Here is a 12,252-nt window from a genome sequence, read left to right as displayed (position 1 = left end):
CACTCTTTTACAACGTCGTTTTATATCAAGCATGATTGTTTCCCCTAGAGGTTGAAATCATCGTAGGCTCCCAATTCTTTTCAGAATGACGGGTGGGTTTTTGGAAAGCTTTTGTGAAAAAATGTGTCGTCCTAACTGTCCCGCTCGTGTCGTTACTACTGACGGTCTGTTTTCTTTGGCGTTTCGATGCCTTCTACTGAGCTTTTACGTTTTTTGTCGTTGTTTCAAGGAAGTCTAAGCAATACCGTTTATGTCCCGGTAAACCGGAACCGATTGCAGTGGCTGCAGTGACTAGAGTAGCGACTCGCGATGATGGAGCAGCGTTTACATTGAGCGAGTTGTGGGATGTGCTGAGGAATGCTGATGACGTGCAGGATATGCTGTGAACTCTGCAGTAAATGGAGACCGACTCAAATTACGTGGAGTGCTAAAACACGTTTTTCCTTATGTGTACATAATTCATTCTCGTACGATTTAGAAAAGCTTCATATATACAATAAACTCGTACATTTGACGAATTTATGCTATATTTTTGATGTCCAAATAAATATCCTGCTGTTTCTTTGATATTATCTCGATACTGTGCTTCCAAATGATTTGCGATTATCTACTGGTGCTCCGCAGCAATTGAATAGGTTAAAGGAGTGATGAGCATATTCACATTACATCTGTACCTAATCGAATCCACTTTGACAAAACCTTTAGTTTATGGTTGATATACATGAGTTTCGTAAGCATACACCAATATATTATAATATTCGTCTCAAATGCTTACATGCTCTTGATTTCGTCATAGTACAATTTAGGAATTATGCAATTATCAATGCGCCAAATAAGAGAAACATCTAGAATAGGATTAAAAGGGAAGCGCAGCTGTTGTAAGCTGTTTTCTTGTCGGTGCACGTTCCGGGCTCTGTTTCTTGCAATTTTTTGGGATCAAAATTAAGTACATATGATGTTGTGGACCATATATTTGATTAAAGCTAAATGGATCAAATGTGTTTAGGAAACATTTTCTGAAGTACTACCATATTAATCTACTAGCATTGTCTTATGGGACATACACATATCTATCGTTAAAATGCAATAATTCACACAATTAATCAAATAATACTTTCTTAGACGGGCTTGTAAATGACGGCACAGATTTTTGCATATCAAGGTCAGCAATATGTCTTGCACCGAACATCTTCTTTTTACCAGAGTATCTCTCTGTTCTATTTGGATACAAAATTTAATATTCTCAAAAGCTCACTTCAATTTCGAATCCTTCATCAACAGAAGATTACTATTGGCTTTTGTCAGCAACATCATCAATCCTCTTCCATAATCAGGATAGCTCTACTTGAGCTAAACTGAAGAAGAAGCGCCGCAGGTCATAAAAGTCGGTGCCAAGGCTGTGCTGGCATTGTTAAGCTTATTTGGATAAAGTTACTGAATCAGCGCGTCGCACACGACACTTTACATGTAAGACACTTTTAAGCATGTGACCTGCTACGCAAAAAAATAGATTTAAAAGGGAGACACTTGCAGAAAAAACTGTGTGACGACGTTGCAAAGAACAACGATGTCTTTACAATTTGTATATATAATTTCAATGAAGAAAGACAAGAGCATTATGTTTGGTGTTGTATATTATATGCTCGCTTTGCTTCTTGTTGAACGATTCCAGTGGAACCCATACCGACAGAAGCACTATCATACTACTTGTAAATTTTCAATTTTCCCATGAAGGTGTGATTTACAGTTAGATCGAAATCTTAATATATTTTCAAAACAAGTAAAGTAGATGTAAACCATACTTAAACATGTGGTGTACCTGTGTTCTTGATATATTATAAATGTTCTTTCTTTTATGATCTACTGGTGCAAAGAAGTGCACACAGCATCCGTCGGTTCAATGTTTTATAAATATGCGCGACTATGCAGCTTCTGTCTATCTGTCGTACATCACATGGAACAGGTGCCCTGTGTTAATTTCCTCAAGAATGGGTCGGAGCCCCAGGACACATATACCGTCATCTTATATCATAGTTGCAGTATCTTGGCTGCTTCTATAAAACAAATAAATTAGGGCTGCTGGATATGCGCTTGTGAGAGATGTTTTTTGAGTTTGAAAGATGTTTCTTTCCTGGGATAAACGGTTGTGGCGATATCAGCAGCTGCGTGCAATACAGTAATCGAACTCGCACTTCCTTATAACATGGAAAGCAGTGATTATCGGATGACCCGAGTGAACAAGAATGGTAGTCGTTTCACGGTCCAAGGTAGATGTTACTTTAATGAACTAGTTATCTACATACAGCCCCTACCACCAGTACTTAAGCTAGAAACGAACCGCTGCTGTCTACTACATTTTTCTTAAGTGAAAAAAGGCTTTGTAGTCTCATGATCTGTATATGGCAATCTGTTCATGCTGAGTCTCTGTTGCTATAGACATAAATGATATGCGCGACGCCACATCATGTATTCGCCTCTTCTTTCCTTTAAACTCTTTTCCATTTTGTACCAAACATTCAAACACAAGTACACATGTACAGCAGCACCATAAGCGACCCGGAAAAGCATGTCTCTTCAACTGAAGAAATTATAGGCGGTGGATTCACAGCAGTATGCGAATCACGAAAAGGGGTTCAAGTGGTTATAGACAACGACCCCTTCGATCTCGATTTTGACGATGACAGCATAACGACGCGCTCTGTTATGAGCAAAGCTTCTTCACAGCAACTGAAACGATCTTTAAAAGCTCGACACTTGGCAGTACGTGCTTTTTTCCTCTTATATATATATATACGGAGGTTTTGCCTTGTTATCCAAACCTAAGACACACATATAATTTCTTTTGAAATATATAGATGATATCCTTAGGCGGCGTCATCGGCCAAGGTCTTTTTCTATCGTCAGGCGCAAATCTCAATCAGGCTGGTCCGTTGTTTTTAGTTTTGGTTTCTGTGAAAATTATACACTTTAACAAAAATCTCTCGTTAACATGAATTCTTCTTCTTATAATCAGGTCCGGGAGGTGCACTAATAGGTAATGCATATGCAACTTAAACTTGAAACAAATTACATGCGCTTCTCACAAATTCGTACGCACAAACAACAACACGATACATTCCACGACGGCAACAAAAACTATCACCTCTATTGATATCATTACAGCATACGGTCTTATAGGGATACTGGTATTTTGGGTGGCATATTCGCTAGGCGAAATGTCGACATATATACCCGTATCTGGATCATTCACAATTTTCTGTCGACGCTTCGTTGACCACTCCTTTGGAACGATGATTGGCTACAATTATTGGTAATGTTATCTTAGCCTAACATGGTTTGGACTGCTACAACTCTGTACAACTATCAAGAATACTACTACGCTGTTGATGACCGTGCTTTTCTCCTTTTTCTATTTTCTTCCTAATAAATATTGCTGAGCCCTTTTACTTATCATCATCTCTTGTCTATAATTTACAATAGGGCATGCTGGTCAGTCGTGGTGGCAAGTGAGCTTGTGGCTGTACCTATAATCATGAGCTTCTGGACCAATGCATTACCGGACTGGGCATGTAAGTTTATTGTCACACAAGTGTTTACCGCCAACACAGATGCCTTCCTTCTAATGTTACTTTGATATTAATATGAGGAGCTAAACTTGTAATATTTTTATTCTCTGTGCTTGTCGTATTATAGGGTCTGGGATATCGCTCGTGATTGTTTTGTTGGTCAACTTGCTCGGAGCACGGAGTTATGGTGAAACCGAATACTGGTTTAGTTTGGTAAGATCTTACCCAGATTGTTCCAAGGTGATGTGACCTTTTACGCTAAAGAAAAAAATCTCTCTATTTTACTAATAAAAATAGATTAAAATCCTTGCTGTTATTATATTCATTATTGTGGGATGTCTTGTATCGGGTGGACTCATTGGGTAAGCTCTTTAAACATGTATTTGATGCTAACATATGATGCACGAGTGTAAAAGTTAAAGTGCTGTGAAACGATTAACACAAGCTCGCACGAACGGAATAAAAAGGGATGAAGTGTACGGTTTCAAGTATTGGTCTGACCCAGGGGCATTCCCGAATGGAGCACAGGGCATTGTTGACTCACTTATTCTTGCCTCTTTCAGTATGCAAGGTACAAAAGAAATGAAGGGACTAAAAAGGACGGGAGGGGAAAAGCTACGGTGTGCACTTGCTGAAGCTACAAGCTCAGACGAATGCTAAATAATTATGCCACAACTTTTAGGAACCGAGATTGTTGGCATTACGGTACATAACGCTATTACTCTCTCTCTCTAGAAAAAGTTTGATAGACATAAAATTATGCATACTGAAAGTTGAAAGGTGATCATTGCGCAATAGGCTGGTGAAGCTGGTAATCCAAAGAAGGTACTGCGTCTCTAGCCATGTGAAGGAATTTGATGAAATATGACCATAGAGCTTTGGTTGGCATTCATATTTATCTCCTTCCGTATCTACCATAGGAAGTTCCACGAGCTATCAAAAATGTATTCTGGCGAATCATCATATTCTACATTGGAGCAAGTATGGATCATCGAATTTTAAAAATTTGACCTAAAGTAATAGATCGAAATGATCGGTAATCGTAGCTAAACATACCTGATAGTTTTTGTGATGGGTATGGTTATCCCTTACACTGATAGTAAGTTTTCTTGTTGGATATGTATACTTGGTTATGCTGTTATGGTCACAATATTAAAATTTGCTGTCAACACATCACTTTGTACTATTGTAATAGGTCGGTTATTACGGAATGAAGCCGGTACTAGTCCGACAGCATCCACTCTTTCGGACTTCACGACCGTATCGCCGTTTACGATAGTGTTTTCCAAAGGAAACCTTGATAGTGTCGCACATATAATGAATGCAGTCATTTTAATAACAGTAAATACCGTGCTTTTTGTTCAAAGCTCAGACTTGAATTAGAATATATGCTGATTGCTCATATTATTTAGGTGCTCTCGTGTGCTAATAGTGGGTTATACGTCGCAAGTCGAACTTTGCTAGCTCTCGCTCAAGGTAGGCTCACGCACTACTGCTGCTACTACTTGTATCAAAACCATTCACTAACATGACTGTTATCTATTAGAAGATATTGCTTGGCGCAAACTTTGTAAGCATGATGGCGTGTGGTGGCATAACGGAGATACATTAGTAGTGAGCATCGGCAGCATGATATTTACAACACAATCAATCTTTTAACATTAGGTTATATATCTGAGCGAGGTGTACCTGTCTACGCTCTCGTATGCACATCACTTGTGAGCCTAATAACATTCGCCACCTTTTTCATCCCTGGACGAGCGTTATTTACAGTTCTTACCAAACTACCAGGCGTTGCCGTGCTGGTGACATGGACAGGCATTTGTATTGCCCACTTCCGTTTCCGTCGCGCATTTAAACTTCAAGGACGCGATCTGAAAGACTTGCCCATGACCGTGCCAATGCATCCAATTGGTGATATACTAGACGTATTCGTATGTCCAATCATTGCACTATTTACTGGCTACAAGTACTTTATTCCTGCACAAGCCGTGGGTATCATTGGACAATACTTAGGTCTCATTCTCTGTCTAGTTGGATTCATCGCACTCAAAGTTTTCACAAAGTCAAAATTGATACCACTTAAGGAGATGGATTTGGATACCGGTCGATCAGATATATCTTATGATCCACAAGAAGCATCAAAACTTTCAGGACCATGGTATGCACGTGCATGGAAGAGGGTAGTCATTGCATTGACGTAAAAAGGAAATAGGCAACCACGTAGTATCACTATCACTATATTGTTCTTCTGTATTAATAATACTCTGTTATATATGCATATTCCTTTTCATTTATAATGTTTTGAGCCATCTTTAAAGTACTTGTCGAATGCAGTATACTACGCGTGAATTTTTGATAGGCCTGGCGTCTCTCCACGGGCTGCTTTGAGCGATATTTCATATTCATCTTCAATTCAACCATTCTGCCAATGAAGATGCGACAAGGGCGGGGAGGAGAACGGTAAACGGTAAACAATAAACAATAACGCGGCAACTCCTGTTAATTTTAGTATATCGGCGATAAATAAGTATGAAAATGGCTCAAAGATAAATGCAAAGTGCCCAAATAATATAAGCAGCAATTAAAAGTTACGGACAACTTGTACTTAAAGTGGCATAACAAGAGCTTTTTGATCTGTCGCTTTAAACACAGATTTACCTATGTGGCTACTATATCTGTCCGTACAAACTGTGAAGCATTTCGGACTGTGCTCCTAAACCTGGCCAATGGCGATCATCCAAATGAAATAATTTTTATACAAGCGCTGTTCTTGCTGAGGCGACTTGGTGTCAGAAAATATCACGTAGCACAATGCTGACGGTATCTTTATGGTTGAATAGTCGTCATGACAATAAGCTGGCTGTCGCATAGCAGCGGTTGATGGTAATAAGACTTATAATAGAGGCGTCACTGCAAACTATTGGAACAAAAGACTTTGGAAGCCAGCAACGGTTTAGTACACGTAGCACAATCTGAGGAAAGTGGCGTTGCAAGCTCGTTGTTGTCGGAGCAGCGGTTTAGTGACGTATAGGCGATATCATGCATGAATCCGACTTTTCTCTTCTTTTTAACTCTTTTCTTTCTCCTAGCTTTACCCCGGAGCTTGTAGCATTTTTTTTTGAAAAGAAGTTTATACAGAAAGGTATATTGTCGTGTAATTTATAACAGTATGATAGCTTGAAAACAAATAGCGTTTGATAACATGAAAGAAGTTAACAAAGATTTTTTGTGGGATTGTTGTATACTGTTGAACGAACAAAGAATTTTTTCCCTCTATTCTTTCCCTCTAACTCTCACGGCATAAAGAACACCATATAAGCTACTGCTGTTATGGATGACTTTAGACATCCACTTTCAACGACTCCTTCACGCGGAACGATAGAAACGTCCAACCCTGTTATTTCAGGTGACGTCAACTCCAATTTGCGAGCACCATCTGATAGTGTCGCTTCGTCAACAACTCGCTTTGAACAGCAAGGCTTAGGCAATGCTGGTATTGACAGCAAAACGTTTCGTGGTCGCTCTAAATCCTTAGCCTCCACCGGATTGAGTGGCCTTCCACCACGTCTGCCGGTCGACTATCATTTTGGTCCAGCTGATTCATACGGACAAGCGCCGTCAACTGGAACCAACGTCCCTTATAAGGCTCGATCTTGGGAACCCACGCTAGAAAAAGCGATCAAAGCCATTGTTTCTATAAAAGCAAGCCATGTCCGTAGTTTCGACACAGAGACATCGGGTAAGTACAGTGTGTTCCAACAGACACACACAAAAGCTTATCTGCTGCTATGAGCTGTGTTTCTCTGATTAATGTTGTTGTTTCCTTGGGTATACAGGTGGCTACACCGCAACTGGTTTCATTGTAGATGCTGAACGTGGCATCATTGTCACCAATCGCCACGTCGTTTCACCTGCACCAATCGTTGCTCAAGCAGTGCTGACGAATTATGAAGAAGTAGAGCTCAAACCAGTGTATCGAGATCCCGTGCACGATTTCGGTTTCATGAAGGCAAGTCTTACTCACATACGTGCATTCAAACCCTTCCAAATACAGTAAATCTTCAACACCTCATGGCAGCTAATTCTGTGTGAACAGTTTGATCCTAGTAAAATCAAGTTCATGGAGACACAGGAGATTGAACTTAGCCCAGAACGAGCTAAAGTGGGCTTAGATATCAGAGTTGTTGGGTAAGAAGATCAAAAAAAGTTTTGCAACTGACGTTTGGATGGGGGAAAGAAGGGGGTATGCGGGGTTTGGTGGGGATAGAATGCAGAGGTGGCAAAAAGCATACAACAGCAGCAGTGATGGTCGTGAAAGTTAAACACCCGCACTTTCTTCCTTTAGTAATGATGCAGGAGAGAAGTTGAGCATTCTTGCTGGAACGCTCGCTCGTTTGGACCGACGGTAAGGAATTTATATCCCCTTCATACAAGACTAGACGCGGGTAGTGGTCAAGAAACATGGAAGGAAAGCAAAGGCACTCAATGCATGTGCGTTACATATTACTCCCAACGACTTAGTGCTCCTGAATATGGTATTGGCGAATTCAACGATTTCAATACTTTCTATTTGCAAGCAGCTTCAGGCACCAGCGGTGGATCCTCAGGTAGTCCCGTTCTTGACATTGATGGCCATGCCGTAGCACTCAATGCAGGCGGTGCCAGTCGTGCCTCATCGAGCTATTATCTGCCATTGGACCGTATCAAGCGCGCCTTGGGCTATATCCAACAAGGGATGCAAGTGCCCCGTGGTACACTCCAAACAGAATTCGAGTATTTGCCCTATAACGAGGTGCGCCGTCTTGGTTTGAAGGCACACATTGAAGAGAAAGTGCGCACCAAATTCCCTGACGAAACTGGCATGCTTGTTGTCCGATCGCTTTTGCCCAAGGGTCCGGGTGATGGTGTCTTGGTGCCCGGTGATATCATTATCGGCTGTAATGGCCAGATGGTCCCACACTTTATCTCGCTGTTTGGCGTCATAGATGACTCCGTTGGCAAGCAAATCAAATTGACCATTTCGCGTGGCAAGAAGGTGCAGGATGTCATGCTGACGGTTCAAGATTTGCATGAAATCACACCCAATCGTTTTGTTGAAATTGGTGGCGGTGTGGTTCATGATTTGTCGTATCAGTTGGCTAAGTCATATTCGCAGCCTGTTGCTGGTGTCTATGTAGCCACGTCCGGACACATGCTGGCAAGTGCCAGTGCATGGCGCAAGAGCATTATTGTCAGCGTTAATAATATCCCAACACCAAATCTTGATGCGTTTATTGAGGCAATGAATACATTGCCCGATGGAGCTCGGGTTCCTATTCGGTTAGTGCTTAGATCTTGAATCATATTGAATGCTTGACTGATGATGTAACCACTCATCTACAACTCTTCTATGATAGATTTTATGCTCTGCACAAAGCTTACAAGGATAAAGTAATGATCATGCATGTTGATCGTCACTGGCACAAGTTCAGACTGGCTGTCAGGAATGGTAAATATTTGTACAGTTCGTGTTACGTTTTTAACTATAATAACTGCTGCTGGATTTGTAGACTTAGACGGCCTTTGGGAATACACGGAGATGCCACCGCCACCCTCTGCGCCTCCATACAAGCCTTCAACTGCCTCTTTGCCGCCACTCGACTCTTCTATGGAGCTTGCCAAGAAGTTGCTGCCATCCTTTGTCGCTATCGACTTTTACCTTCCTTATCTCGTAGACGGTATGAAAGCAACACAGTTTTATGGTACTGGCTTTATCGTATCCAAGGACCCACCATTGATTGTCTGCGACCGTGATACTATTCCGATCAGCTTGGGCGATATCATGATCACCTTTGCCAACAGCATTATCATCCCCGGCAAACTCTTGTTTTTGCATCCATTTTACAACTTTGTGATCTTGACTTATGACCCAGCCTTGATTGGCGAAACGCCCGTGGAAGCAGTCGAGTTTAGCGACAAGGAATTAAACCAAGGGGATGAAGTTTACTTTACTGGCATGGGCAGCGACCATAGTGTGAACACGAAAAAAACCAACATCAGCGGGGTATCCAATATCGGCACCCGTGAATGTTCGCCACCGCGATGGCGTGCCATGAACGTTGAAGGCGTCAAAATCGATGACTCTTTTAATTCGCAAGGTGGACTGTTGACTACGGAGGACGGTAAAGTTCAAGCTCTATGGGTGAGCTACTCGTCCCAGAACGAAAAAGGCAAAGACATTTCTTTCATGTCTGGCTTGCCTACATCACTGGTCAAACCTGCAATTGAGCATTTTTTGAACGGCGACAAGGTTGTGTTCAAGGGCATGGATGTGGAGTTTTGGACGATGCGTATTGCTGCAGCACGTACGTTGGGCTTGACCGACGAGTGGGTGAAAAAGGTCGAACAGAGCGGCAGTACAAGACACACATTGCTCTACGTGCTTAGCATTTTGGATGAACGTAGTCCATCCGCCAAGGTATTGAATGTGGGCGACGTTGTATTGAGCATCAATGGCCAGCTCGTGACCCGCATGTCCGACTTGATGCGTATCCATGACAACGACAGCGGTAGCGTCGATATGGTGGTTCTTCGCAATGGCAAGGAAATGCAAGTTACCGTGCCCATGAGCCAGTTTAGCGACTATGAAACGACACGTGTGATTGGGTGGCAAGGTGCCTTGATCCAGCGGCCGTACAAGGCTGTACTCGAACAAGTACGCAATGTGCCTGACGGCGTATATGTGTCTTGCACATTATATGGTTCGCCAGCGTCCAACGTGCTCAGACCTGGTGTATGGATTGTCGAGGTGAATGGCCGGCAAGTACGCGATTTGGACTCGTTCCTCAACGTTGTACACCAACATGAATCAGAAATGATGCGACGGCGCCGACCTAGTTATATTCCACCAGTCAAGCGTTCCGCTGCAGAACAAGCCAAGCAGCTGTCATTTACTGATGGAGATGCACTCAAAGCGGACGATACTGATGAAGATGACGATAACAACGACGAAGGATATATTCGCATCAAGACAGTAAGCAGAAACGAGACTGTTCGAGTCGCAGCGCTCAAGTTGGATGTACATTATTGGGACACTTGGCAGCTTGTCCGGGATGATAGCAAAGTATGCGGATGGGTATGTGAACCAGCTTAAGAAAAACCAGACATAGCACACCACAAATCAGCAAAAATTACAATAGAATTTCTCTTTTTAACTGATTTATCATGTGACAAAAGTGAAAATACATATAATTAGCTCTCTTTTCGTATTTATTTCTAATAATCATCCCGTCTTCGTCGTCGTTTTCGATCATCTTCATCACTGTAATCCCTTTCTTCTTCGCTTTTAGAGTAACGACTGCTTCGATGACGCTTTTCTTTCTTCTTTTTCGTTTTCTTGTCTTTTTTGTCCTTCTTTTTGCGTTCTTTATCTCGGAAGTACGCGGCCATTGGATCCTCTACATCATAGTCATCCTTTTCTGCTGATCCTCCTCCTCGGGAATCTGATTCTTTAGCTGAGTTGCATGAAGAAACGCTCCGTTAGCTCCCTTTTCTGATAATCCCAGTAATTCGTCCCTCTAGTCTTACCTTCTATCAAGGGTGGTGCTGCATTCATTGTGGGAACGTATGGCTCTTCAATATAGGAGCCATCAGGCTGCTTGATCCGACGCGGTTTTGGCCCATATGAATGATCTACTCGTAGCGTACGCCCAAGCACCTAATGAGCATATATGTGTATTAGAAACCTCTGTCTTTTATTCCACCCCTCGCTCAACTAGACACACTTACGTTACTACCGTTCAAGTTATCCACGGCCAACACGGTACTTCGTTGATCCTCATATTGTAGAAACGCAAACCCTTTTGACTTGCCGGTATCCTTGTCGCGAATAAGTTCAATATTCAAGATCTCCCCAAACCTATAGCGTTTTTGCAATGTTTAGAGAATCGTAAACAAGTATATCGAATCGAATAGATTGTGAAAACGTACTGAGAGAATATACAAATAATGTCACCTTCGGTGAGATCGAAGGCTAGATTGCCCGCAAAGATCCAGGCTGTGTTTTTATACTGTGCGTGCCATGAACCAGTTTCTGAATAGTCGCCTCGGCTTAATTCCTTTTCATTAATCCGTTGAATTTCCTTGACGACGCTGAATGAGAAGGAGGATCCTTGTTAATCTACTTGCTCTTCCAAATTCTCGTTGTGAAATGTGAAAGCTTACTTCATGGCTGTATTGAAGTTGTCAAACCAAAGCGTAAAAACTCAGCAGCAGGATGCATCTTAAATTTAATATTATTTCCATGCTATGTTACATGTTTGACGATACATTTTCAACTGGATTCAGCCTTAAACTAACAGTGTAAAACGCAATAGCAAAAGAAATATATCCATAAACTAGTGGTAGCACCTCCTTTAAAAAAACCTGATCAAACACGCAGTCAAGTAAGTTGCAGTTACTGCCAACGGTTACATTTAACAGGGAGATTATGCTTGACTATCTGGACTTTGTGTGCATATAATATGCTATCACTGGTGAGAGTTAAGCTGGTGATATAATACTGGGAGGTGGTCTGCGTCGCATGAACAGTGATGTGCGCTCGAGTGCTTCTTCTAGCGACATGATGCGGTGTGTCGAGTTAATGCTGCTGCTTTTGCTTCTTGTGTTTCTTCGCGACAATTTGCAACTATATTCCGGTGTATAG

The 12,252-nt window shown here is 41.8% G+C and overlaps 3 protein-coding genes across 3 annotated transcripts; 2 read left to right on the top strand and 1 right to left on the bottom strand.

Annotated features, from left to right (window-relative positions):
• Window positions 1-2,532: 2,532 nt before the first annotated feature.
• On the top strand, window positions 2,533-5,770 carry BDB00DRAFT_770667 (amino acid permease-domain-containing protein; the record flags this gene model as incomplete). The annotated part of the gene is made up of 16 exons (XM_053119902.1): window positions 2,533-2,760; window positions 2,856-2,925; window positions 3,014-3,034; window positions 3,163-3,310; window positions 3,481-3,569; window positions 3,694-3,779; window positions 3,864-3,928; window positions 4,034-4,137; window positions 4,249-4,271; window positions 4,365-4,391; window positions 4,487-4,547; window positions 4,630-4,665; window positions 4,801-4,907; window positions 4,979-5,042; window positions 5,113-5,136; window positions 5,232-5,770. 16 exons carry the CDS (start codon window positions 2,533-2,535, stop codon window positions 5,768-5,770), a joined length of 1,692 nt encoding a protein of 563 aa, XP_052975667.1.
• An 870-nt stretch (window positions 5,771-6,640) lies between these two features.
• BDB00DRAFT_843249 (trypsin-like cysteine/serine peptidase domain-containing protein) lies at window positions 6,641-10,802 on the top strand. The gene is made up of 8 exons (XM_053124947.1): window positions 6,641-6,711; window positions 6,831-7,308; window positions 7,406-7,578; window positions 7,666-7,757; window positions 7,915-7,974; window positions 8,091-8,888; window positions 8,966-9,057; window positions 9,119-10,802. The coding sequence occupies exons 2-8, from the start codon at window positions 6,900-6,902 to the stop codon at window positions 10,699-10,701; spliced, it is 3,207 nt and encodes a 1,068-aa protein (XP_052975666.1). The 5' UTR covers window positions 6,641-6,711; window positions 6,831-6,899; the 3' UTR covers window positions 10,702-10,802.
• Window positions 10,803-11,795, bottom strand: BDB00DRAFT_843245 (uncharacterized protein). The gene is made up of 4 exons (XM_053124946.1): window positions 11,772-11,795; window positions 11,538-11,699; window positions 11,337-11,466; window positions 10,803-11,265 (listed from the first exon to the last, which is right to left on the bottom strand). Exons 1-4 carry the CDS (start codon window positions 11,774-11,776, stop codon window positions 11,059-11,061), a joined length of 504 nt encoding a protein of 167 aa, XP_052975665.1. The 5' UTR covers window positions 11,777-11,795; the 3' UTR covers window positions 10,803-11,058.
• Between the last annotated feature and the right edge of the window lie 457 nt (window positions 11,796-12,252).

The sequence above is a fragment of the Zychaea mexicana genome (assembly GCF_025766255.1).
Source record: "Zychaea mexicana strain RSA 1403 chromosome Unknown BDB00scaffold_88, whole genome shotgun sequence".
Taxonomy (NCBI): Eukaryota; Fungi; Mucoromycota; class Mucoromycetes; order Mucorales; family Lichtheimiaceae; genus Zychaea; species Zychaea mexicana.
The sequence above is the reverse complement of the archived record's forward strand: the minus strand, read 5'-3'. Positions and strand labels throughout refer to the sequence as shown.